At 42.6% G+C, this 25840-nt stretch overlaps 2 protein-coding genes and 1 pseudogene across 5 annotated transcripts in view; 1 reads left to right on the top strand and 2 right to left on the bottom strand.

Moving 5' to 3' along the window:
- The window catches only part of Ryr3 (ryanodine receptor 3), a 553860-nt gene extending 552826 nt beyond the window's left edge, over positions 1-1034 (top strand). The window contains exon 103 of the mRNA XM_087655160.1: positions 189-1034. Within this exon, the coding sequence (XP_087511286.1) occupies positions 189-284 (96 nt within the window). The 3' untranslated portion in view covers positions 285-1034. The remainder of the gene's footprint in view (positions 1-188) is intronic.
- A 119-nt stretch (positions 1035-1153) lies between these two features.
- Positions 1154-25840, bottom strand: part of Aven (apoptosis and caspase activation inhibitor) — a 132777-nt gene continuing 108090 nt past the window's right edge. The window contains exons 1-6 of one of the 4 annotated variants that reach the window (XM_087651943.1): positions 14398-14591; positions 5930-6000; positions 4392-4487; positions 2340-2676; positions 1466-1607; positions 1154-1391 (exon numbers count right to left, since the gene is read on the bottom strand). In XM_087651943.1, coding sequence (XP_087508069.1) covers positions 1492-1607; positions 2340-2676; positions 4392-4487; positions 5930-6000; positions 14398-14428 — 651 coding nt within the window. In that variant the 5' untranslated portion in view covers positions 14429-14591 and the 3' untranslated portion in view covers positions 1154-1391; positions 1466-1491. Of the gene's footprint in view, positions 1608-2339; positions 2677-4391; positions 4488-5929; positions 6001-14397; positions 14592-25840 lie in introns of those variants that run through there. The other 3 variants (XM_087651941.1, XM_087651942.1, NM_001399518.1) reach the window with 3 other exon arrangements.
- LOC147995632 (large ribosomal subunit protein eL30 pseudogene) lies at positions 23900-24378 on the bottom strand (annotated as a pseudogene).

Raw genomic sequence — 25840 nt, 5'->3', positions numbered from 1 at the left:
AAGACTGTGATTTCTTGCTCACAAAACCAAGTGGGCTGGGGACAGTTGAGCCTGCAGTGAGAACAGGCCCATGTGGCCTTGAATCAATTCCCATCAGTCTTCCTATAGGAAGTCACACAGAGCAAAAGCCAACTGGGCTTAGTTTTTGTGGTTTCAATACAAAGTACCATTTGCTTACACTGTTTCAGGAATCCTATGTGTGGAAGATGTACCAGGAAAGGTGTTGGGACTTCTTCCCAGCTGGAGACTGCTTCCGTAAGCAATATGAAGATCAGCTCGGGTAAACCTGGGCTCACAACAAGCTACGATTCTGGACAGTCACCTTCTAATGCAACAGAATCCTTTCTTTACACTTAACAGCAACAAGTATATTTGGTAATTGATTTGGCTTTTGTGCCCAATGGACACGCAAAGGATGGCAAAGTGCCAAGGACTCCACCTGATTGCTAACACAGCTCTTGGTTCTAAAAACGGCTAGTTCGCTGGGATGGTTCAGAGAAATGTGAAGTCTTGAACACCTGAACGTCATGCAAGAGGACCCTACCAGGGATTGATGGGCAGAACTACACAAATTCATGTTCAACTCATGTTAACTGAGATCTAATTTTTCCATGGTACTTGCTAGTGACTGTATCCAGAATCAGCTTGAAAAGCTTTAAGCAGCTAAAGAAATAGAAAACAAACACTTTGTCGAAACTGAAATATCGATTAAGTGCCTTAAAATCTCTTTAGATATAGCTATGCAAGTTTTTTATGTTTGTGTTTCAGAAAGACATCTCCATTAAACAGCTCTGCTGCTCTTCTGTCTTACTTTATGAAACTGCACTTGGAGGTTACTCACCTAATTTCTTCAGTAACAGCTTGTCAACTGCTGTTATTTGAAGAAAGGCACTGTACTGAACTTTCAGAAAAATCTCAATCTTATACCAAACTCGAGTGATGCTTTATGGTCCAATGTAAGTAGTGGAGCTGCCATGTTTTAGGTCAATCTCCAATAAAATGAAGTGCCCACTGCAATAAAGTAACACATGCCAGTTCTTGGTTTGATCTCTTGTCATGTGCCACTCTCCAGGCATTCTACAGGGACCTGACTGCTGGAGTCAGGGACATGAGACACGTAGCCCATGGGCTTCATGAAGAAAGGAAGAGTCCATACATCAGAGGGTGTTTATTTTGACCAACTGCATGCCTTGTGGCTTCAGTATATTCCCTTAAATACCACCTGCTATGCTGAAAGGTTGACAGGAAGGAGGTTCAAAGTGTAGCTGTGATATCCCCTGTCCACAGTGAAGTCTGTAGATGACTAAGCCAGGTAACGACAGAAGTGAAGCCCCAAACACGCCTCAGCCATGCATTCAGATGCCATCAAACACTGAGGTAGGTGTTGGCTGCTGTAAGCATAACAGGACATGTTAGCACGGGGGATCTGGTAAATTAGCCCACCCTCACGCAGACAGCAACCAACATTTGCTTCAAGCACTCTTCCCCCTTTCAGGAAATCATGCTGTCCAGCCAGTCTTCCAGCTCTTCCTCGGTGACAGTTTTCGATGTGCTTGGCTGCCCAGGTTCCACAGTTTTGTCTCTGGTCACAGATGGTTTTTCAGGAGCTATGGAGACAGAAGCAACATTAGCCACTTCACATCAGTTCTCACGTTGAGGTTAGCTAAGGCTTCTTTGGGGTATGTTCGAGGACATATACAGCACAAATTATTTTCTAATAACAAGCAAGAAATTCTCATTATTGTTAGCCCCTAAGATACAATCAATAGTATCTAAACAAAATAAGCAAAGATTCAGGTTTGCTCTTCTATTTACTCTGAAGATAAATTTCACTACTCACTAGTTCTGTGGAGTTTGTTTTAATACAAGGCCAACAGCATAGCTCAGTGTCCTTTTCTGTTTCAGGCAATCCTGAAACATCACAATGACTCTTGAGGACTGTACATTGATATGAAAGTTATCTTAGGCCCCATCACATCAGAAGGGCTACCAGCTCAAAATATTCACAAGTTATAAAACATTCTTTTGCTTTAAAAAACAAACCCAAATACTAAGAGGTGAGAAGAGTTAGTGTCTTAGCCTGTTCAATCGATTAAAAGGTCTTCTACAGAAAGGCTTTTACAACAGTTCAATTTGCAGCTCTAACTTTAATACTGTAAACAGGCTGGTAGCCACTTTGGAAGCCTGGGATATTGAGTAAGAGAAACTGTCAGAAAGGTCAGCTCAGGGGAAGCTCTGATTTGCCATGGGAAGAGATACCTGCCACACGGCTGGATCAATGTCAGACACAGGAGGGTATGTTTTGAGAAGACGCGTGGGAAATGAAATGAAGGCCATACCTATTTCCTCCTGGGCTATCTGCCCATCTCTTTCTGGCTCCTGGTCCTGAGATGTCTGGTCTGGAGAGAGACTGTCTTCCTCTTTCACAGGTGCATCTAAATGTAGCAACATATCCAGTTCTTCTTCCAGATGGTCTGCCGCTGACTGTGGTGGGGAAGATGCTTTCTGCGAACCTTCTGAAGGGCTCTGTCTTAAACTGTCTCTGCCCAGAGACCTGGGACACCCACCAGCAGCAGACCTGAGCTGGGAGAGGGGCCCCCTTAACTGCATGCCCAGCTCCTTGCCATCATCGTTTCTCCTTGGTTTCGCCTGTGGAAGTTCTAAAGGAACTGCGGTCTGAAAAGGGAAGCATGACATCAGAGTTTAATAGAGTCCTTGTGTTGGCTTAAGCACAGAAAGCTAAGCCATATAACCCTGTAGGTAGGAATCTCAGTTCTGAGAGCTCATGTAGGACCTTCTGTTGGAGCTCAACTCCAGCACTCACCCTGATCCACCCAGGGCAAATGAGGAGACTGTGGAAACATCACAGGGATGTGCCTCTTCGCTCTACTCCCCTCTGTTATGTACTAACTAGCTCAGAGGTGAAGTAAAAAGCCTACATTTTCCCATCCTTAGCCTGAAAGCTATACTGTACCACAAAAGTCTATTCGAATTGGTACTTAAGCCTGTAACAAAGAATGACCACTTATCTGTAAAAGTTATTACGACAAAATTAGCCAAGTAGAGGTTCACTGTGCTTGGATGCAGGGACATGCAGGGGCAAGATCATCTGCCAAGATTTTGGTTACATTTATAGAAAATTCAAAATCTGGTAAAACTACAGTAATAAAGCCAGGGTAATAGCAGTCTTGGGGAGCGCATGGGAATTCATTGCATGTGTGATGGCCTCTAAGGAACTGGAAATATTCTGACTTGCCATAGATGCCAACCCCATGGTTATACATACTCATCTGTACATTCTTCACTATCTATGCTATGCTTCCAAGACTTCACATATGATGATGACAAGGTCTCAGTTATAAGGCTGAGAAACTCTCTTGGGGATAGGCCACAGGGCTGTCAGGGACCCAGAATAAAGTTCAGTGTGTGCTACAGCAACTGGCCCCTGCTATTACTTGAAGACTCACATTGCTAGTGACTCCTCAAAGCTCTCTCGGAAATTCACTTCAGCGTGGCCTTACAAACATGAACTTGACCACTGTCTAGCACTGTGGTTGAATAGAGTAAAGTCAGGGTGTCGTCCTCTATGCTAATCCTATAGTCACTTCACCGATCTGTGAAAATCTGGAAGTTTTATTGGTTTTCCTTATTTTTAACTTCCCAGGTGATACTCAGGATATCACCTGGACCCAAATGACAGCTTCCTTGAGGCAGCTTCCCTACTCTGACTTTGCAATGGAGCACACACAGACACAGACATGAATACACATGCCAACACTACAGCCTGCTTTCTAGTCCACCAGCACAGTGTTTAATGTGATTATCCTCACTGATGCCGATCTGCCTGGGTCGTCATCTGTCACTGCAGGTCACATTCTTATACCTCAGACCTCAGTTTACCCACTGTTTCCTTAGGAAATCCAGTCCTAGCCATACCATGAAACATCAGGCTCCTCACTACAAGCTCTCATGAGACACCATAATTCACATTATCATTTCCATGCAGCTGTATCATTACTTCACAATGGATTCATATTAATCCTTTCCAGTAGATTGAGCTCAGGGAAGGAAAAACCACACTTATCTACTTGCCACTTGTCCCTAGTGCCAACTCAGCCTGACACCTGGAGATTCTGTGTCAATAGCCAGACTTCATAGACTTTTGCATTCAAATCTATTACATTTGACCACATATATCATGTATCATATATATAAAACATAACACAATAACCTCAAACAACTGTTTTCCTTTAAACTTTACAAGATGACACCTCAATCTAAGGCCTCAGTTCATGATGAGAAAAGCTCAGGGCTTAGATACCCTGCAAGTTATATTCTTCCCTCTGGTCCTTCCTTTGCCCCAACCCAGGCAGCAGGAAGACTCTACTTACCTGGATCAACTCTGAAGCAACATTAAGACGGACTGCAAGAGGCAGCTGCTGAAGGGCTCGAACCAGTGACTCACTGTCCACGTAGAGCGCTGAATTCTAGAGGGTTTTTTAAAAAGAGAGATGATAAAATAATTGTAAAAAGCCATTCACTGGAGTTACTTTTGTCTGGGAGTCCAATCATGAGTCAATGAGTTTTAATGTCTCTCTACCAAACAGGGAGCCCACAGTTCACTCTCTGAACAGTTAAGACAGTGATCACCAGCACATTGAACGGACACTCTAACCTTCAAACTGGGAGAAAACTAGCATTTGTATGACATCCGAACAGAAACATCCCCTAAACTCATGACTGTCCCATCCTAGGCAGAAGAAAGAAGAGCTGATTATGTAGTAACATGGAGTTACCAGGTGTCCCAAAGAAGCTGGTGGGTAAGCTCTGCTTCTCTTCCAATCAGAAAACAGCAACTTGCTCTCTCCAGCAGCTGCACTAAGTATGATGGTAGCACAAAAAACTGCACCCATTAATCATTAACAATATAGTTGTCTAAACATGATTCAAATAATGACAATACCAACGCCAATGTAGATAGGGGATATCTCAAAAGTCCCACCCCCTAGATGAAGAGCTACCATCACTCAATGGCTGCTGTGAGAGGAAGAATCATTCTTTTCCAGAGAGACAACCCCCTGGCAGGTTATCTGATCCCACATGCTTAGCCCTAAATATATACACATAGAAGCAACACAAAATGGACTCAGTGGTGTGTGTGTGTGTGTGTGTGTGTGTGTGTGTGTGTGTACACAAAACAGTAACATTAAAAGGTCATAATTTGAAAAGGGATGAAGGTAAAGGAGGAGTTGGAGGAATAGAAAAATAATAGATATATAGTATTCATGTATAAAGTTCTCATATCAACTTCTGGGGCATGTACACACACACACACACACACACACACACACACATAAGTGGGGGGTGCACTTTCATCCCACCATAAATGAATGTGAGAAAAACCAAGGTCAGACTGGAAAATAGTGAAATCCTCTCTTACAGATCCTCAGGGTAGGTAAGGAGTGGGAATTCAGCACCTAATCCATTCCTCACTCACTCACAAACACAGCCTTTGTGGTTTAAGGACTGGCTGAAGGCCTTCTAGGATACCTGTTTTTATTCTGTATTACTAAGAGAAAGGCAATAGAGGGAGGTACAAGGTTAATGGGGGGTGTGTGTAAAAAGAAGCAGAAGAAAAAAGAAGAACAAATAGCAAAGTAATCTATTGTGTTAAAACCATTAACTTCCTCCTGAAGTTGTGAGCAGTTCAATATGTGACACATTCACAGATGCCAAATAAACTCGAGCTTGAAGGACCTTATCAGTTAGTTCCCTGTACACTTTCTCTCCAGGGCAGGTAGCCAAGAATAACACACAAGTGGATTACAGTTATTTCCACAGATAATGACTTCATCTCTACAACAACGAAGAGGTGCAGGGCCTTGGCCTTGAGAAGAGCTAACCTACATTCAAGACACACTTATCTTACCTGTTTTGAACATGAAGTTTCACCATCCCATTCTTTCTCCTCAGCAAATCGGAACTGTGAAAAGGAGTCCCCTAGAAAGAGGGGGAAAAATATATATATATTTGCTATTTGTTTTATATATAATATATATAACTGATATCTATACACACATATAACACATATTTACACACACATACACACATATGTATGTAATTTTATAAAGAAAATAGCCAGTCTTTCTAATTTCCCATTTTAGAGCACACATGACATTCTGAGTAGCTCACCTCCCCAAATACAGTGATGCCATCCACAAGTCCTGGATCTAGTGCACACACCTCGGTACTGGACTATGCTGTTGACACCTATATTTATTTCATTGATGTCCACTCAATAAGCCACCATCGCACACACTAAGGATCAGGCGGGTGTGGCCATTTACCCGCATTTCGTCTACTTCCGTCTCTTCTGCTCAGTGTATTCAAAGAAGCTCATATTTCTATTTGGGAGGCCAACAAGGCAGAGCAGGGAAGAAGAGACTGAAGGAGCATCTCTGGACTGACTTGCAGTGTAACAGACGATCTCTTGGATAGGTTATAAACCCTATTATCACTCTAACCCTAACCTAGTCTGAATGCAGACACAAAGCAAACTCAAAGACTGTGCGTTAGACCACTGTGCAAACCACAGTGTACTTCTCTGAGCTCTTGAGGTAAGCCAGCAAAGATGATGCATGATGGCGCCATAAGCAGGCATGGAAAATGATCGTGGGCAGCAAGCTCTATGCTCTGCCACAAGGCCTGCTTTGTGCATGAACACACCCCGAAGAATTTGCATTAACAATGCATTTACACACGAAGAATTCTCTCCCTAGCTTTCACAGGGAGCTAAACTTTGGCCTCACTTCATCTACTTTCTATCTCCCTGGGCAATCTGTTTTGTATTTTTGTGTATATACATCAAAGCTCTCTCATCTTCTCACCCTGAAGACCTATGTGCCTCTTTCTCTCTACTTCCTACCTAGAATTTAAGCTCAGCACAGACTCACTTCTTCCCTGTGTGTTATCTGCCAAGTGATGTAACCATAGAATTTATTCTTTTATTTCATTTAAGAGAACTGGGGGAAAGAAATGCAAAAAGGAAGAGATAGACACCAGCAAAATGTAGGACACCTCTACATTCACCAGCCCAAAGTGCACAATGACATATTGTAAAATCAAATGCAAGAGAAGGACAAAGGCAAGGAAAATCAATACTTTTCATTGTTGGCAAACCAATTTGATACTTCAAAATTCTGAAAATGAAGTTTGACTGCCCCTGTATGTGTGCATCTACTGTGATTCTCCATGCTTGCCACGTAAATGCCTATACAACATCATTTTTACCCACATTGCTTTTTATCTGAAGGAATGCACCTGAAGAGTTAGAATACAGGGAAGAGTTATAAGCTAAAACAAATCTACCCAGAGGAAAAGTGAAAGTCTTAAAATACCTTCATTACTAAAGAACACAAGAATGCAATTGTTTTACAAAGTTGGGGGCAGGGAAAGCAAAACAGAAGAGTAGGAAAGAACCAACTTTCTATTCTTTGGACAGTGAAGGGGTTTTGTACTTACTAGGCAAATCCTATACCACAAGGCTATATCCATAGCCTCATTATTTTTTTTCTTAAAGAAGTATTCCCATCAACCATCAACCAGTCTTATAAAGGTAGTGTATATACCTTTAATCCCAACACTTGGGACACAGAAGCAAGCAGGACTCTGAGTTCCAGACCAACCTGGTCTACAGAGGAAATCCTAGGCCAGCCACGGATCCACCATGAAATCCAGTCTCAAAAGAGGGGGGGGGGGAGGAGGAGGAGGAGGAGGAGGAGGAGGAAGAGGAGGAGGAGGAAGAGGAGGAGGAGGAGGAGGAGGAGGAGGAGGAGGAGGAGGAGGAGGAGGAGGAGGAGGAGGAGGAGGAGGAGGAGGAGGAGGAGAAAAAATTACTGTGTAGACTGACCAAGATGGCTTCAAACTCAGAGCTCCACCTGCCTTGGTCTCCCAGGTGCCAGGATTAAAAGCATGCACCACCACATCTGTCCTAAATATGCCTTTTCAAAGGATGAGGAATTTGTCTTCTTGATTTAAATGAATAAAATAGAGAGCTACTCTTAAAATAGGAAAATGCCAAAGCAATCCAGGTGTGTGGACATTCAGACATCAGAAGAACATGATTTTCTGTGGAAAATCAGTCTTTATTAGGGGTAAAGCAGCATCCCAATTCTGATACTCAAAACATATTTTGCATGGATCAAAGATGTAAAGATTTGGGACAAGCAGACAACAACAAGGCTGAACTTTTTATTATTCAGAAGCTAAAGGGATATTTAAATTAAATTCCATGAAAAATAACATATAAAAATTATTTTAAGTCTTCTGTGACAATAAAAAACAAACTCATAGGTGGCACAGAAACAAGAAGTATTTGCAGCACAAAGAGCTATTGTTTCTAATATATACACAGCTTCTGCAAGCCTCTCAGAATATAGCACCCCAAAGAAGAGTAGGACAAGAGAATTCTATATGAAGAAAGATGGCCCCTAACATATATAATAATTAAAAATCAGTCTTGGAGGTTTTTAAAATTAGCCAACAGCTGACTGCTTTATTGAATGTTGTTTTTGTCCTTATTGTGTGGGGGAGGGTATATGAGTGTTTATGGGTACACATGTGTGCACATAAGTGGAAGCCAGAGGTGTCATTCCTCAGGCCGCCCACCTTTTTATTTAAACTAGCTTTACCACTGACTTGGAACTCTCCATACAGCACAGGCTGGCTAGCCAGTGAGATGAGGGGTCTGCGTGCATGCATGCAGGCGTGCATGCGTGCATGTGTGTGTGTTCATAAAACCTCATAGATAATTATAATCAGGATAAGGCTCAATAATAAGGTATGCTGTACTTATTTTTAATATTTCAGAAATTTTAAATACCAACAAGAGTTTGATAATGATTGACTAACTTGTTGTAAATCAATCTTTTTGCAAAAACTAGAAGAACTGCCCTCCCCCATAGACAAATTCCACCTGAAGAAGCCAGAGCACACAATCAAACCTTCCCCAGAGACCTGCACAGGGGTTAAGCTGCCTTCTGGGACTGCTCTCTGCTCTGAGCACTGGCCAGTTCCGCAAGGGATCATGGAGGTTGCGAGCAACATCCCAGGTGGTGTGAAGCTGGTGGAGAGTCTCCCAATCTTCCACACGGGACACAAACTGGGGCTTAGAGCCATGGAGGGACAAGAGTTGCAAAGTCACGGTTTTCAGATAGGGCCCCAGGTCTCTCATGCGAGAAGCAGGACAGAGCTAACACAGGGGCAGCCTCTGTCTATGTCCGATGCCCATTTGAAGTGAGCTCAAGCCTAAGGCTGCAGCCAAAAGGAGGAGGAGGAGGAGCCTGTGCAGGGAGGAAGGAGGAGCCTGTGCAGGGAGTTGGGCGGAACAGCAGCCCAAAGCTACCTGCAATGTATTTATTTAATACAGTTTATTAGAGAGAATGGAAAGCACAAGACGAAGTAGAAAAAGATCCAGAGATTGGCACACTGGTGATATTTCATAATCCACGTCACACATCATAGACAGAAGTAGCTAAAATTCAAAACGGTGACACTCAGCAAGTCTGTTCTGACCCACAGAAAAATCAAGTATGCATAAAGAAATGAAAATTGCATGGCAGAATGAGATATCTGAAACATCGCAATGATATGATTTTTTAAAGATTTGGTTTCGGGGACTTTTTGTTTTTGTTGTTTTTGGTTTTTTCCCAAAGATCTCACAGGGCTAGCAGCCTTGGTCAGTGTTGGGAAAAGCACTTTGCTGTGCAGGCCTGACCTGAGCTCGATTCTTTTTTTTTTTTCCGGAGCTGGGGACCGAACCCAGGGCCTTGTGCTTGCTAGGCAAGCGCTCTACCACTGAGCTAAATCCCCAACCCCCTGAGCTCGATTCTTACATGTGTGTAACATACACATTCCCTCCCTTCTCTCTCCCTCTCCTCACCCGTCCTGCTCCCAGACACAGTCCTCACTCTCTCTCTCACACACACACAACTAACAAAAATCAAATTTAAGCAGTCCTCATTGATAAAGCACATAGAGGCTAATTGCAAATAACCAACTTGGTAAAAGAGGGCACTAGTATAGATCAATGGCTAACCCTTCATTCTCACATTGAAGATGAAAGAGTATTAGCATTTCCAAACTGTGAGCCCCAGGATACAAATTCTTCTAAAATACCTGATTAAATGATTCCTTTTAAATCATACTGTGACGTGTCACACCAGTGTGCTCCTTTCTCACACATCAGGCATGAGGCTGTGGACAGCCAGGCCCTTCTTTAAGTAACAATGTACGGCAGGTCACAGCACAGAGGGGTGTGCCAATGACGAGCTTTGTGACTTACAAGAGATAGTAGGGAAGCCTTACTGCACATTCCAACAACATCCTAATGCAAAACGCAAGACTGAGGCTGTTCTGTAGCCTGCAGAACCCTAAGTCCCATTCTGCAGATAAGAATGCCAGCAATGGCAGGCCTACTAAAGCCAAACATGCTTCTAAAAGCGAAATCTATAGAATCTGCTAAAGCAGCAGGAGGAGGAGTGGTAGGAACAGTACAAGGCAAGAGGCTCCACATTCCTTCTATATGAAAAGCTTAGGAGGCAGTGGTGCTGCTCCCACACTATCAGAGGAAGGCTGAGGATGGAGGATTATGTGTTCAGAGCCAGCCCCACTTAAAAGCTGCAGATCACTCTGCTCTGGTGACACGGTTTTATGTACACACAATAAAAGCTAAGATGTGAGACAGAAATTTTTATTATATTTTGAAAGTCCTTGCTCTATTGCCAACTCCGGTTATCTTCCATAGCCAAAATAAAAAAGGGTTTTCTCAAAATCAAGTAATGGTGCAAAGAATCAAGTATTTGATTATTGCAGGTGTGGGGCAACAACTTTAAGGATGCCTCCAAGAACACTGAAAAGAGAGGCCAAGGAGATGGCTCAGGAGATACGAGAGCTTGTACATGCGCAAGGACAGGAATTCAGATCCAACCGAAATCACCCAAATAAACATGCCCAGCTTCGCATTCTTGCAACCCCAGCACTGAATGCATAGAGATGAGCAAGGCTTTAAGGGCTTGCTGGCTAGACAGCTGGTGAAAACACAGTCAGGGCCAGGTCCTGTGCGCAACCTGGTCTCAAGGAAATCGGGCATGAAGCAGTGAAACAGGACACATGACATCCTCCTCTGGACTCTATACACGCCCCCCATTCACATACACACACCACACACACCACAAACTCACACACACACACACACACACACACACACACACACACACACACAAATGAATAAACTGAATAAACAAATCAAAGAGCATTTTCCGCAGTGCACAATGCTTTGATTTCTGAGCTTCCCTGGGTAAAACTGATCACCATCAGACCAATCTCCGCTCCAGGTGCTGATGAGAAGAAAAGCCCTTTTCTACCCACTCTTTGAGAGGACGAAGGCTTAACTATGGAAGAACAGTCCTGCCACCAGGGCTCTATTCTGGCCTGACAGCATCTTGTTCTTCTACCCACCTCAGACGGAGGCTGGTGCCTAGTCAATACCACAAGCCTGTTTGCAGTGCTGTTGTGACCACAGGCATAATTTCACAGCTGTCGATGGGGGAAAGCAACAGGCGACCATGGTGCCGGCACGGTGCCTGCATGGTGCCAGGACAAGACTCAGTAATAAAAACCAGTATTTCAACTAAGCTTACATTGTGTTCAGTTATTTGTAAAACAGATACATAAAATTCTATGACAGCCTTTTGAAATTAGGGTAATCCACTAGTATTGACCCTGAAAGATAACCATCATCTCAATTATAAAAAAATCAACTTGCAGATATATCTGCAATACTAACAAAATGGCCCATGACAACTATATACCTATTTTAAGATCAATTATCTCTTAGGGTAGTAGGATTAAAGAAAATTTTCATCTCTGCAAATATTTTTCCAGTTGAATTTTCCTTTGTCAACCACATTCTATTTTTGGCAGAGAACCAAACAGAACTAAGGGAATCTATGAAAAGGTTAAATATTCTGGAGGGCAGGTGCTAAATCTGTCAGCCCAGAATTTATTATTGTATTAATCAGTTATTCTTTTATTAACTAATAAAGCTCTCTCCACTTTTGCTAGAATTCTCTGAGTTCCACAAAATGAAAACAAATTCTCAATAAATATTTTATTTCTGGTATCCCAATATTTGATATGTTAATGACATTTGAAGGCATGAAAACCTAAACTAAGAAATAAACAGAACTTTGTTTTGGAGAGCACCACAGGCTTCTGAAATAATGCCTAGAGTGTTTTCAAATATATGAGCTTTTATAGAATCCATATATTCCTACAATGACAGTGTTGGTGAAATTGAAGAGGCTCACACAGCCCATTACTGCATTCATGACCAGGGCTCTCACTCTGCTTAACTCCCTAATTTGGAAAACAGGTGTCATGAATAACATACTTGCTAGAATCCCACAGAACCAGGACACTTTCAAAAATCTGCCACATTGTCATGGATAACATTGCTTTGATTTTAAGTTTTCCTTTCAGTCCCATTAACATAACAAAAAAGGCACTTAACACAATCAGAAAGCCTGGACATTCGGGTCAAGCTATAAAGATCACAGAAGGAGGTCTAAAGCTGGGTGTACATGAACTCAGATGGTGAATGTGGAAATCTGTTCAAGCCTCACACTCCATTCCTATCATATGCTCCTGCAATTCCCACAAATGGCATCCTTCTAGATACTATGATTTTTTGTTTGTTTGTTTGTTTGTTCATTTGTTTGGACTTGGAATTACCATACCTGCTGGGGATTAGTCAGGTGCTGTGTATACAAATGCTAAATTTTGAACCCCAAGCTCTATTTACAGTCCCAGGAGTACATTTTCAGGGATAGCAAATGATGTTGTATAAACTTTGCTTACCAATCATCTCTGCATGGTTAAATAAATGTGGCTACAGCCAATCACTAAGGAGAACAGAGGGAGGTGAGACTTCACTTAAGAGGCTGAGGGTTGGAGAGGGGGTAGGGAAGAAGGAAGATTGAGAGGGAGGCCACCCTGAGCTTACGGCCAGGAGGAGAAGTGCATCCTTAGGATAGACTGATGGGCGCGCGCGCGCGCGCGCACACACACACACACACACACACACACACACACACACACACACACACACACGAGAGAGAGAAAGAGAGAGAGAGAGAGAGAGAGAGAGAGAGAGAGAGAGAGATTGATTTTTGTTTTAAAGAATTTTAAAGGGCTGGAGAGATGGCTCAGTGGTTAAGAGCACTGACTGCTCTTCCAGAGGTCCTGAGTTCAAATCCCAGCAACCACATGGTGGCTCACAGCCATCTGTAATGAGATCCGATGCCCTCTTCTGGTGTGTCTGAAGACAGTGACAGTGTACTCATATAAAATGGGAATAATAAAGTTAAGCATTAAAAAAAAGAATTTTAAAAAGCGAGTTAGTTACAAGACTTTTTCGTCTTTCCAAGGAACATACTGATTGCCCTTATATATTAGACAGTTAAGTAAATGGTGGCTGGAACATCTATTTTTCTACAAAACTAGAAAGACGAACCCAGCTCTACAAAAATGTACAACGAAATAAAACATGTGAAACACTTAAAAAAAAGAAAAAAGGATAGGCTGATGGAACAAAGGGAGCCTGATCAAGACTCAAACAGCAAGTAGCTTGGGGGGTTGGGGTGCATATAGAAAAACAGAATAGGGATAGTCACCCAGTAATTGTGGTAACCTGATTTTTAAAAATCAAAGGACTCAGTCTCAAGTACTAGCGGGCTGGCCAGGTCATACTAAACACTAATAGAGTTATTAAATACCACTTCCAACAGCACATCCCCAGCTACTGACTTGACCCCCATCCCATGTTTTACTAGCTCTGGACAAGCATTTCCCTGAAGCTCCATCCCTGCCCCTTGTTATAGCCATCCCTTACCCTCAACCCAGATCTAGAGTCTAATAAATCACAAGTGAACACTATAGGCTGACAAAGGTCCCACAGGGAACAGAAGGCCAAATGATCTCCACAATGGTTACCATGGAGATGGAAGGCCCTAGTTCTTCTCTCTGAAAGTTCCTATCTGTGAAACATTGCAGTATTTGGAAAACCAGAGTAAATCTTAAGTCCACAAACTCACACACATCAATCCAAGAAAGAGTTCAGCCTATAAGGCATAAAAATTCTTAACAGTCTCAATTTTTAACATTTTCAGATTTACAATTTAAATATGGATGTCTTTCAGTGTTGAAACTAAAACAGAATAGCACCTAATGTTGTTACAGTGAAGGAGACAATACAAGCCATTAAAAGTTAGGTCAAGGTATTTAAGCAAGAAAGTCACTCTTTCCTGCCCAACCGTGAGCTACAGTTAGCTTTCTCACCAGCTGTGGGGCGTCCACAGCCCCTGAGCATCAAATGTCCACATTGACGTTACATACAGGATGTGCCTATTTTTCCAGCACCCCTAGAGACCAGCTCTCATCTGCATGGAATACGTGGGGGGACCACAGGGAGCCGGAGAGTCTTGTGGAACTCTAGACTGAGAGAAGGATGCTGCTGCTGCCATTCTGGAACTTAGAATGCAGTTACGTTCCTGCAAACTATTGGTGAAATACTTCTGTGCTCTGTATCACTGCTGACAACATGGAAATTTCTTTAGACCAATCATTTTTACAAGAAAGCCAACATCGAAGCCCGGCACAGCACTCCAAGAGAAGAGTAAATAATCTGAGAAGACGGAATAAGAGAATCCAAAGAACTTCGGGCAGAAAGAAGTAGGGGAGGACAATGGGGTCAAACAAAAGCAAGGTATAATGGCTGACATGCATAAAACTGTCATCATGAGGCCAGTGAGGTGGCTCGGTGATAAAACGCTTGTGTGTAGAAGCCTGACACCCTGAGTTTAATACTCACAATCTCCTTAGAGGTGAAAGTAGAAAATGAGGTACAAAGCTGTCCTCTGACCTCCACACATGTGCCATGGTATCATATATCATGATCACATCATATATAATACATGATAATATTAATAAAATTTAAATGTTATAAACTCACTATTCTGTATGCTGACAAAAACATATAATATATTATATATAAATTTTGTCCCCCTAAAGTTTATTTGTATTTCCTCCATAACCTAACACCCGCAGAACTAACTTTGACCCTAATACCACCGATGCTAACTTGATTGGTTACCTCAGCTGATAAAAGCCATCATGTCAATAAGCAGAAGTTTCAGACCTAACAATTGATGCACACTGCTCAAACATAAAAAATGCCAATGCTTACACAGGAAAACACAGTTATAGGAAAGGAATCTAATCCATTCATTCAACAAAACTACACAGTTAGACATGAAAGGGTGCTGCTCCACAGAAGAAACCTGAATAGTTTAATGCCGGCCTGAAGTGAGGTCATGAACACATAATCAACTACAGAAAGACAGCAAGAAGGACCATGTTGCTGTGGAGGAGAAGGTAACCCAAGGCGTGCAGAGGTAGGGGAGGCTTCCTAGAATAAGGTGAAGCCTTATTTGAAAGATGACAGAGGGAAAAAACACTAGGAAAACGTAATAAGAAGCAGAGCCTAAGTCAGAAGCGGGATGCAGCTACCGGAGCCATACAAGCATTGGTGTTCCTAGAACATAAAGCATGACAGGATGGCCAATGGACAAAGTTACAGACGGTGAGAGCATTAGGGCTGTGAAGGCATCATATTAATGTTGATATGAAAAACAACCCCAGATTACTATTTTGTAGTTCACAACTAATATTCATGTGCGCTGTCATTGCTATTCCTATGATCTGCAATGTAAGGTCTGTCTGCACAACACCTTGGGAGTTGAGATACTTTTCAGGACTTTTCACAGGTACTTAGGAGCCATTACTTGAAAATATGTCTCAGAAAAGTCATTTTATATTTGAACACTTCTGTTGTTGTGGTTTGATTCTTTCTTTTTAGTGCTGGGTATGGGACCCAGGGCAGAACTGTTGGCTTTCCTGCTCAGATGGGATGGTGTCCTGGGACTCAGAAGGCCGGGAACCACACAGCTCTGAGGTGGGACAGTGTCCCAATGAAGTGACATCCTGAGACATGGGAACTTGGGAACCACACAGCTCTGAGAGGAAGTCTCCTCAGCAGAGGCATTGCAGCTCCCAGGGGAGGGGATCCCCAGCTGAGCTGAGGAGCTCAGGAGCCTCAGCCCTGCTCCACTTCCTCCCTGCTCCCCTTTTCTTCACAGCTTCTGATGACAGTCACACCAGGCAGCAAATCCCATAAAAGAGATTTATTGGGCGGGTCCAGGGAGAGGAGGAATGAATCCAGGAGTGTCTGCCTCTGCTCCTGGGAGGGGGCACACTGCAGGAACTGAGCAAACACAGCCTTTATAATAGGGCTTCTTGCGGGAGGGAGGGAGGGAGGGAGGGAGAGAGGGAGGAGTAGCAATGCTTTCTGGGGCAGAGATTCCCATGGTAACAGTTGAGATTTCAAGTTCTGAGGTTGGGGGCGCTCAAGGGACTTTCGGGGATTGGTGGCTTTTGTTCAGATTTTTCACCTAAAATTAGCATAATCCTATTGAGGGGCTGGAGATGACCTTTGTGACTGTCACAGAGACTGGAAAGCAGTTATGACAGTTGGGGAGATCTGGGGGACGGGCCTGGCCATTTTTCTGCCTTGAGGGTTATAAAGTTTACAAAATATACAAAGTTTACAAAGGGAGTCCATGAATTCTCTTGAATGGCATGAATAGCCAACAAGAACTGTATCACTGGCCCCATTTCCCAGAATTCTATATTAGAATATCAAAATCTATTCAAATAACAAAACCATAAAATGGATATCATTTCACTACAGCAGGAAAAGACTTTAAATGGTATAAAAGGTAAAATTTTTAAACTTTAAAGCCATATTATTCAAAAATGGTGGATTTGTGTATTTTCAATTACTTGGTCAAGGTCTATTTAGTATGAGGTGGCCTTGAACTCACAATCCTCCTGCCTCAGCTTTCTCAATGCTGGGATCAAAGGTATGTGTATATACTTGGCCTCTGTGTTACCTTTAATCCCAGTCAGTATAATAAAACTATTCTTTCCAATTATCATTTCTGTCCATACCCACTGGGTGTTTATGTTTTATTACCCTCCCTCTTGGCATGAGAATTCTGTTTTGGAAATTATTAGTAGACTAATTAAAAGGCTCACACTTCCTTGGCTACATCTATCTCACATATTCATCTAAGTTAATTACGTGTTTCTCTACCTCTTCCCTCTAGTCAACTCAATGAGTGTGAGTGAGCTCCTACAAGCAGGGAAAGTCAGTACTAACTTTCTCATCTCAGTGTGCTGTTTGCTTTTGGAAAACACTATTTTACTAGGCTGTGATTTTAATGAGCAAATGTTATCCAAGGTCATTTGAATTTTAAGAGATTTTTGATTAGGCTTCCTGTCAAAAATCAGAGCACACTGTAGTTTCCACAGCTACCAATTTGCTATAGAGTGTCAAGGTAAGTCCCCAAATGGTGTGCCAGAGTGGCCCTACTCTGGTGACATTCATGCATCACTAACAATATCTAGGTTTCATATCTTATTACAAAGTTTCATTTAGAGTTTCTAGGCAGGCTTTGCCAGAGTTACAGTATTATTCGCAACTCTGCCTTTGTGAGCGACCCATCTCCTGTTTCCCATGGAGTCAAGATCTCTGCACGTTGTACACACTGCAGTCTACCATATATTTCGGGGACTACTGCAGTACCTTGCACTACTGCAGACAGTTAGAAACTGTGCTTACTCCATAAATCTATGTGAGGAAGAATAAATGAGCCAGTGAATGAATGTACAGTTCTAAGACTAAACCAAAGAAATGACTCTATGTGCCATAAAGGGGTAGGCAATGGAGAAATAGGAAGAAAAAACTGCATTTTCATGAGGTTTGCTGAATATGTAACAGAAATGTAAAATACAGAATTATGTTTGCAATCAGAACTTTCTGAGGTTGAGGACTTCAGATGAGAACAAGTGGGAGAGGGTGAAAGATGGCGGAGGTCTTCAGTTGCAGTTGCTCTTAAATGGCTCTCAAAAATAACGAGGAGAAACTAGAGATATCCTGAGGCATGAATATTTAGTGATGACTACTGAAGTCAGTACTCCCAACCTGTAAGATAGCAAGCAATGGACCAGTTGTTAAAGGGAGTTACAATGAATCTAAGATACGGAAAGGCATGGCTTTAAAAATATCCTATTTGTTCATAATAAACAAGCTTTAGAAATTCCTCCTAGGAAAATTTTAATATATAGGAAGAGATTTATACAAGCAGGAGCCTTGCTTACATTAGAAGGCAGAATGTCCCTCAGGCCTGTCTGCTTTTTGAAGTGCTGTTTGCAGTGCATAATGATCCCATTTAAATTCTTTTTTAAAGTTCCTGTTTGTTCTTTTTGTATCTCACATTTCCTGAACGAGAGCTGGGGTCACCACTGTGTGGAGCAATGCACCATGAACAGACATGGAGCTGTGGGAACTGTGGGCGCACCTGCAGTGTGCCCCCCTTGCTCTAAGCTGCACCTGATGAGCAGCTCAGACTCAAACCAAATGTGCCACAAACCAACATTAACTGGAAGCACAGGGTCCCGGTTCCGCACCCACATGCATGTTCCTTCTCAAGGCTCCTCAGGAAAAGAATGGGAAAGAAAGCACCCTGGTGCCAAGGGCTCTTCCACAGCCCTCAAGCAGTTCCGAGAATGGAGGCTGAGAGCAGCTGTGACCCCTCGAGTAAGGTGAGGGGACCATTGGTGACACTGAGGCCCAGTGAAGGGTTAATGAGCAAACAGCACACGAGAGTGTCAAGACTTCCAGCAGGCAAAGCAAAGAAAGCTGCAGATCCACAGGACAGAAGGAAGCTACAGGGCTGTCAGTCTTTCCTATAAACGGTCTTCAAGATTCACAGACCAGCATCAAGCTAAGGTCTGAGCACTGTATTTTTGACACATATTCCCCTAAACTGGAATAAAGAATAAAATACATACTGGATGTATCTTTTGTATGGTGCTGTATTTTCCAGCCTACAATGTAGTTACATACTTTTACATAAATGTGTACTACATCTATCGCATAGGACAAGAAGCTGGGAATGCAGAGAGAGGCACCAAGTAACACAGAATTTATATTCTAAGTGCTTACTGAGACTTACTGCTGCTGCTGCCGCTGCTGGTGATGATGGTGGTGGTGGTGGTGGTGGTGGTGGTGGTGGTGGTGATGGTGATGGTGATGGTGATGGTGATGGTGATGGTGATGGTGATGATGAGGCAGGTCTCAATATGCAGCTCTGCTGGTCTGAAGCTCACTACATACATCAGGCTGCACTTGTGACAACCTTTCTGCCTCTGCTAAAGTTTCAGGGGTGCTGCCACCACACACTTTTTGACAAAAAAAAATATTTAAATAAATTTGGCTATTTCATAAAATCTGTATCTTTTCTACTTATGTGCATAATTTTTAATGGGAAATGATATCTTCTTAGTATGTATTAACATTACTTTTCCCATGTGCACATGTGTTTATGTGTATACATGTTCATGTGTATATATGGCTGTAAAGACATGTATGCATATTTTATGAGCATTTGTGTGGAGACCAGAGGTGGAAGTTGAATATCTTCCTCTTTACCTCTTTACCTTGGATTCTGAGGCAAAGTCTCATTCAACCTAGGACCTACAAGCTCAGGGAACCATGGCCTGCCTTTCTGGCACCGGGACTGCAGGGACTGTCTATGGTGCCACTTTGCCTGCGGGTGCTGGGGGGCCCGAAACCAGGGCCTCCTGTTTACACAGCAGGCAATTCACCAGCTGCTTCCCTCAGCCCCTTATAAAGTGTGTTCTGTAATTATACAGAGATATAAAAGCCTTCCTATTACAGAGAGGGAGGGGGAGGGGGAGAAGAAGGGAAGGGAAAAGGGGTAGAGAAAGAAAAAGGAAGAAAGCAAACTAAAAGGAGGGAGCAACTGGATAGTGTAACGAGGAAGACTTTTCACACTGTTTTCTTTTGTGCAGACCCTGGATTCCAAACATTTGGTGTTTGTATGCATGGATATATGCATTTGTGCATGAGTGTGTGTGTGTGTGTGTGTGTGTGTGTGTGCGTGTGTGTGACTACGTTGGTATGAGACAGGAAAACAGCCTATATGAGACTATCTGGACAACAGAGGCCCTACAGGAGTTGGGGAGAGGGAGAGGGGACAGATGAATATGAACAGTGTCTGACATATACCTATAACAATCCACCATGACATTCATTTACCCAATATGTTTTAAAAATAAAAATAAAAGGTTTGATTTAAAAGTTAAATGAAGGGTCCCCAATGGAGGAGTTAAGAGAGATGACTGAAGGAGATGAAGGGGTTTGCAACGCATAGGGAAAACAACAATATCACCAACCAGACTCCCAAGAGCTCCCAGGGACTAAACTACCAACAAAACAGTACACATGGAGGACCCAGGGCTCCAGATGCATGTGTAGCAGAGGATGGCCTTGTCAGACATCAATGGGAGGAGAGGCCCTTGGTCCTGGGAAGGCTCAATGCCCCAGTGTAAGGGAGGCAGGAGTGGGTGGGTGGGTGGGAGAGCACCCTCATAGAAGCAGGGGAGGGAAGAAGGGATAACACTTGAAATGTAAATAAATAAAATATCCAATAAAAAAAGTTAAAGGAATATAATGCTGTTTTAAGTTTATTCAGTTGTTTATAATGTATTCCAAGTTTCCACAAAAGTACTTCCTAAGCTGAATTTTCTTAGATGCTAATTGTTATGTGTAACCTGTGAGATTAAAAGGTAATACCTAAACAGGTGGTGATGGCATGTGCCTTTAATCCCAGCACTCAGGAGGCAGAGGCAGGCAATTTCTGTGAATTTGAAGACATCCTTGTCTACAGAGCTAGTACCAAGACAAGCAGAGCTACACAGAGAAACCCTGTTTCAATATATATATTTATTACTTTATGTTTCATAAAACAATGTGTTTCAATCCTGCCTTCTGGGCGTAGCATATCTAGAGCTATTCGAACTCCCCACATAGACATGCACTTCAATCAGGCCTGGGGCTGGTGAGCTGCGTCAGTTGGTAAAGGAACTACCATGTTTTCTTAACCTGAGTTCAATGCCGAGGATCCACACAATGGAAGGAGAGGACTACTTCCCACAAACTGTTCTCTGACCATGACGTACACAAAGGTGTATATCCTGCCCCTACAGTAATAAGACAAACAAATTAATAAAAAGATATTTAACTCAAATCTCAATCCTAACAGATTTTCTGTCTTAGAGGCTTACCCTACTGTTTCAATTGTTGTTTTCCTTTCGTTCCCATTTTCTCCCTCACATATACTGTTTGAATGTAAACACATTTCACTCTGTATTACTAGTTGCCTGGTATCAGTCCCATCTATTTCTTAATTGAATTTTTATATCTATATCCTAGCTGGTTTATCTATGTCCAACATAACCTCAGGGTCTCAGCAATTCAACCTGAGAAGCAGAACAGTTTTATCTCTACTTTAAAAATAAATGAAGCAAGGTATTGCTACATTGCCCAAGCTAACCTTACACTCATAATCCCCCTGCCTCAGCCTTCCAAGTGCTAGAATCGAAGGTGCACACCACCACAGATGGCTTGACAAGGAGTTTTTAAACACAGACATCTGATCCAGACAGCCTCTTTCTTAAACGTCTCTTCAGTTAATACTGTGTTCACTTTAGATGAAGTATAGTATAACTCCTATTTCCAGCCAAGACTGAGAACAGGGTGAAATGTATCTTCCCACTGAAGAATAACAAATGTAGAGGAATTTTAATCTATCAACAGCTTTGGCAAGGGATCACATCCAAAGGTATGATCTGGCTAAAATGCAGGCATGCCACACACCTTTGATCCCTCTGGCTGGAACACACATGCCTTTAGTACATACCTTTAATCCCAAACAACGATGTCCAATTGAGGGGTAGACAAAGTGATCAGAAAATGGTTTGACGGAATGAGTCAGAGATAGGACACACCCAGTCTCTCACAAGGACATGAAGGAGAGTGAGTCAAAACAGAGCAGTGAAAGAGAGTCAGTTTAGAGAGCTCAATCCAGTTTTGCTCAGTTCAGTCAAGAGCAGTTCAGTTAATGCAGTTCAGAGGCAGTCTTTCTAAGCAGAGCAATTCAGTCAGAACCCAAGAGAAGCCAATTTGAATCAGTCAGCTTCGAGAGGAGTTTGAACCAGAACAACTGAGTTGAACCAGCCAGCCAGAGTTCAGAAAGAGCAAGAAAAGGTGAGTTTATTCAGCAGTAAGTCTCTGGGGCTGAAACATTCTAGCCCTAGATTAGCAGATGGAGGCTAAAATCTGAAGGCTTAAAGGTCTGGGCCTGCAGAAAATTAAACTGTACAGAGACTAGAAGCTTCCAGGCCTAGTCCTACGCCTAGGGATAGGAATAGATAGATAGAAATGCTCTGGGCTCAGCCCAAACTGTGTACTTGTAAAGCTTGAATATAGCTCTCATCTCATCACTTCACCTGAAGAAATAAAACATTTACATTTGCATGCAAACAGAAAGCTGACTGAAATAAGACATTCAGGATATTGTAAAAGCATTTCTTGCTGTGACATAGGCATAAGAAACCATGTTCACGCAAAGTTCAGCAGACTCCATAGAATGACAGAAGTAGGAACTGAGGGGAAGCACAGAAACAAGAGCCTATGTGACACAGCAAGACAGTGCAGAGGTGCTGCCATCTTGTATCTTGCTGAGGCCATTTCAGGTTTAACTAGACTTTGATCTCCTTGATGGAGAACCCCGTGGAAAATTACTAACTCCCCTCTAGGAACCCAAGGTCAAGAAGGACCAGTGAAGTTCTCTTAGCTTCCATTAAATGGCCTGGTTCCGTAAAGCTCCCTGCTGCAGCTGCCAAGCAAGATGCCAATACTGGTTTTTAGCTTCAAAAACCCTGTGCCCTGGACACTCATGATCACACCTGGGTCACCAAATACTTGAGTATAATCCCGGCCAGCTAGAAAAAAAGACTTTCAGCTGGCCGACAGGTCATCTCTAGTGACGCCTGTAACACATTACTACTGAAAAGAATGCCTGCCATGAGGAACCTATGAACCAAAGGTCCTGGATTCCAGGAATGCTTCCCTCAAGTACTCTGAAGATCACTAAACACAGCCAAGAATCAGACACCATTCACGGGCAGAGAAAAACACACACACACAAAGGGGCTGTGGAAAATGGTGTCAAACTCTCAGTCAACACCACGAAGAATGCCTTTCCACAGTCATTTTGTGAAAGACACAATTCATGAGGCATTCTATATGCAAAAAGACCTTGCTATACTGGTAATTCTATCCTAAATACTGATCTGGTTCTGCTCAATCAATATGAAAAAAAAAAAAACCCCAAATGCTTAAACTATTTTAAAGAAGCTTGTTTGTGCTCCAGAACAAAATTACATACTAATAAGAAAACAAAATCATAAAGCAACCAACAAAGGAAAACTCACCCTTCTGACACACATTCAAAGATTGCCTGTCCCCTGAAACTACCCAACCTGCAAAGAGGCTGGAAAATATGACCTGAACTAAAAAGAACGGCCAGTCAACTGAAACTGGGCCAGGACAGGCAGACAGACAGACAGACAGACAGACAGACAGACAGACAGAGGAAGGAGCGAGGGAGGGAGGAAGGGAGGGAGGGGAAGGACAGGACAAGACAAAAATGTCCCATGCTGTCTTGCATTCATCTGTTTCTTCTGGCTGAAATGCTCAGCTACTCAGTGTTGTGTAAGGAGCTGTTCCCATTTGAAGTGTTTAATACCCACAGTGTAAACACCTACCTAGACCAATTTCAGATTATCAATAGTACAACCATCAGCTTGCAGAGTTCTTGATATTTTTTTTTAAAGGAGCTCTGGCAAAGTTTTATTAAAGGAAAACTTTCTTGTTTACTTCTCACCAGTCTGTTCTGGCATACTTCTAATAATATCAGAGTCACCTGGGTCGATGATAGCCAGTGTGCATGCTCTGGAGTGTTTTCCACACGCTGTGCCCAATTCAATATTATTGCCAATGTAGTGACGGACACCAGTGTTAGCCAACATGGCATAGTATTCTATTTCAGATTTCCTCAAAGCTGGTCAGTTGTTGGTGAGGATAACCAGCATCGCTTTGCTTTGTCTGACCATCTTCAGAGTCTGTTTGTACTCCAGTACTACTTTCCACTTTTCATAACAAGTTGGAGCCTAGAGTTGATCAACTCCAGAAGCTTTTTCATCTTCTTTGCAGCCACCATCTTCTTGCCTTAGGTGCAGGACAACCTCTGACCAAGAGCAGATGCCAAGATCGAGTTCTTGAATTTTAAATCATATGCTGTATTCACCTTTCCCAGTGAAGCCCAATCAATAACCTTCATATCTCAGACATCAGTTCCTCTGGAGAACATTCTATGAACCTCCAAATCTAAGTTAAATTCCTGAGTTAAGTTCTTCCTCTGGGCTCCCATAATATATTGTGCATACACTACCATGGCACTTAGGATATTTTACTATTATGTGTTTGATTCTTGAGTCCTAATTGGGAAGATAGGCCTATGAATTACTCTACCTGCAGAGCACTTCCACAGTAACAAATGGGATGACACACTCTTCGCTGAACAAACAATAAAATGGAGCAGCACTGATAGGTGTAACACAGACAAATCTCTAGTGCATTATACATGTGAAAGACACGAATGCAGGTACCGTATGATTCCGTTTATATTACACTCTGAAAGTGACAAGCTTATAAATCCATGGTCACTAGGAAAGACCTGCAAAGAAGCACGAGAGAGAGAACTTTAGCTGGATAAAAATGACTGTGAAAGGGCAACAGCAGGATAACCAGGAGGAGTCAGGTGAGGAGCCAATGTGCCACAGAAGCCAGAGACCTCGAACCAGACCAGTGACTCACTGCAACAAGCATTTGCTAGTGATGATGTGTGGACAGAGGGGTATTCTGTGGGACATACTGTGACACACTAAAGCTCCCACTAGGAGATGTTTTCTATATTTTGTTTGTCCGTGTTATTTTGGGGGTAGGTTGCAAGGACAGAAGGCAGATACAAGGAGGCAGGGAGATGAACAAGACTAGGACAACTCACAGAGAATTAATGAAAAGATTTTAAAAATTGTGCTGCTGTAAAGAGAGGTAACGAGCTCTCTGATGTTGTTTTAACATTGATTGAATGGCTTGGATGAGGACTCTGGTGCCAACAGTCAGAGTTCCTGTACCTCATGTCAGTTATCTGAATCCAATGACACCTGCTTCAGTCCACATTTCATCACCTACTTGAGGTGATCTTAAGCTGGCAGCAATCCCATAATGCATGTATCTTCTAGAAAAGAGAAGCAATCTGGAAAATATCATCCTGAGTGAGCTAACCCAATCACAGAAAGACACACATGGTATGCACTCATCGATAAGTGGCTATTAGCCCAAATGCTTGAATTACCCTAGATGCCTAGAACAAATGAAACTCAAGACGGATGATCAAAATGTGAATGCTTCACTCCTTCTTTAGAAGGGGAACAAGAATACCCTTGGCAGGGAATAGAGAAGCAAAGATTAAAACAGAGACAGAAGGAACACCCATTCAGAGCCTGCCCCACATGTGGCCCATACATATACAGCCACCCAATTAGACAAGATGGATGAAGCAAAGAAGTGCAGACCGACAGGAGCCGGATGTAGATCGCTCCCGAGAGACACAGCCAGAATACAGCAAACACAGAGGCGTATGCCAGCACCAAACCACTGAACTGAGAA

Source organism: Rattus norvegicus, chromosome 3 (assembly GCF_021556685.1).
Source record: "Rattus norvegicus strain SHRSP/BbbUtx chromosome 3, alternate assembly SHRSP_T2T, whole genome shotgun sequence".
NCBI lineage: Eukaryota > Metazoa > Chordata > Mammalia > Rodentia > Muridae > Rattus > Rattus norvegicus.
The sequence above is the reverse complement of the archived record's forward strand: the minus strand, read 5'-3'. Positions and strand labels throughout refer to the sequence as shown.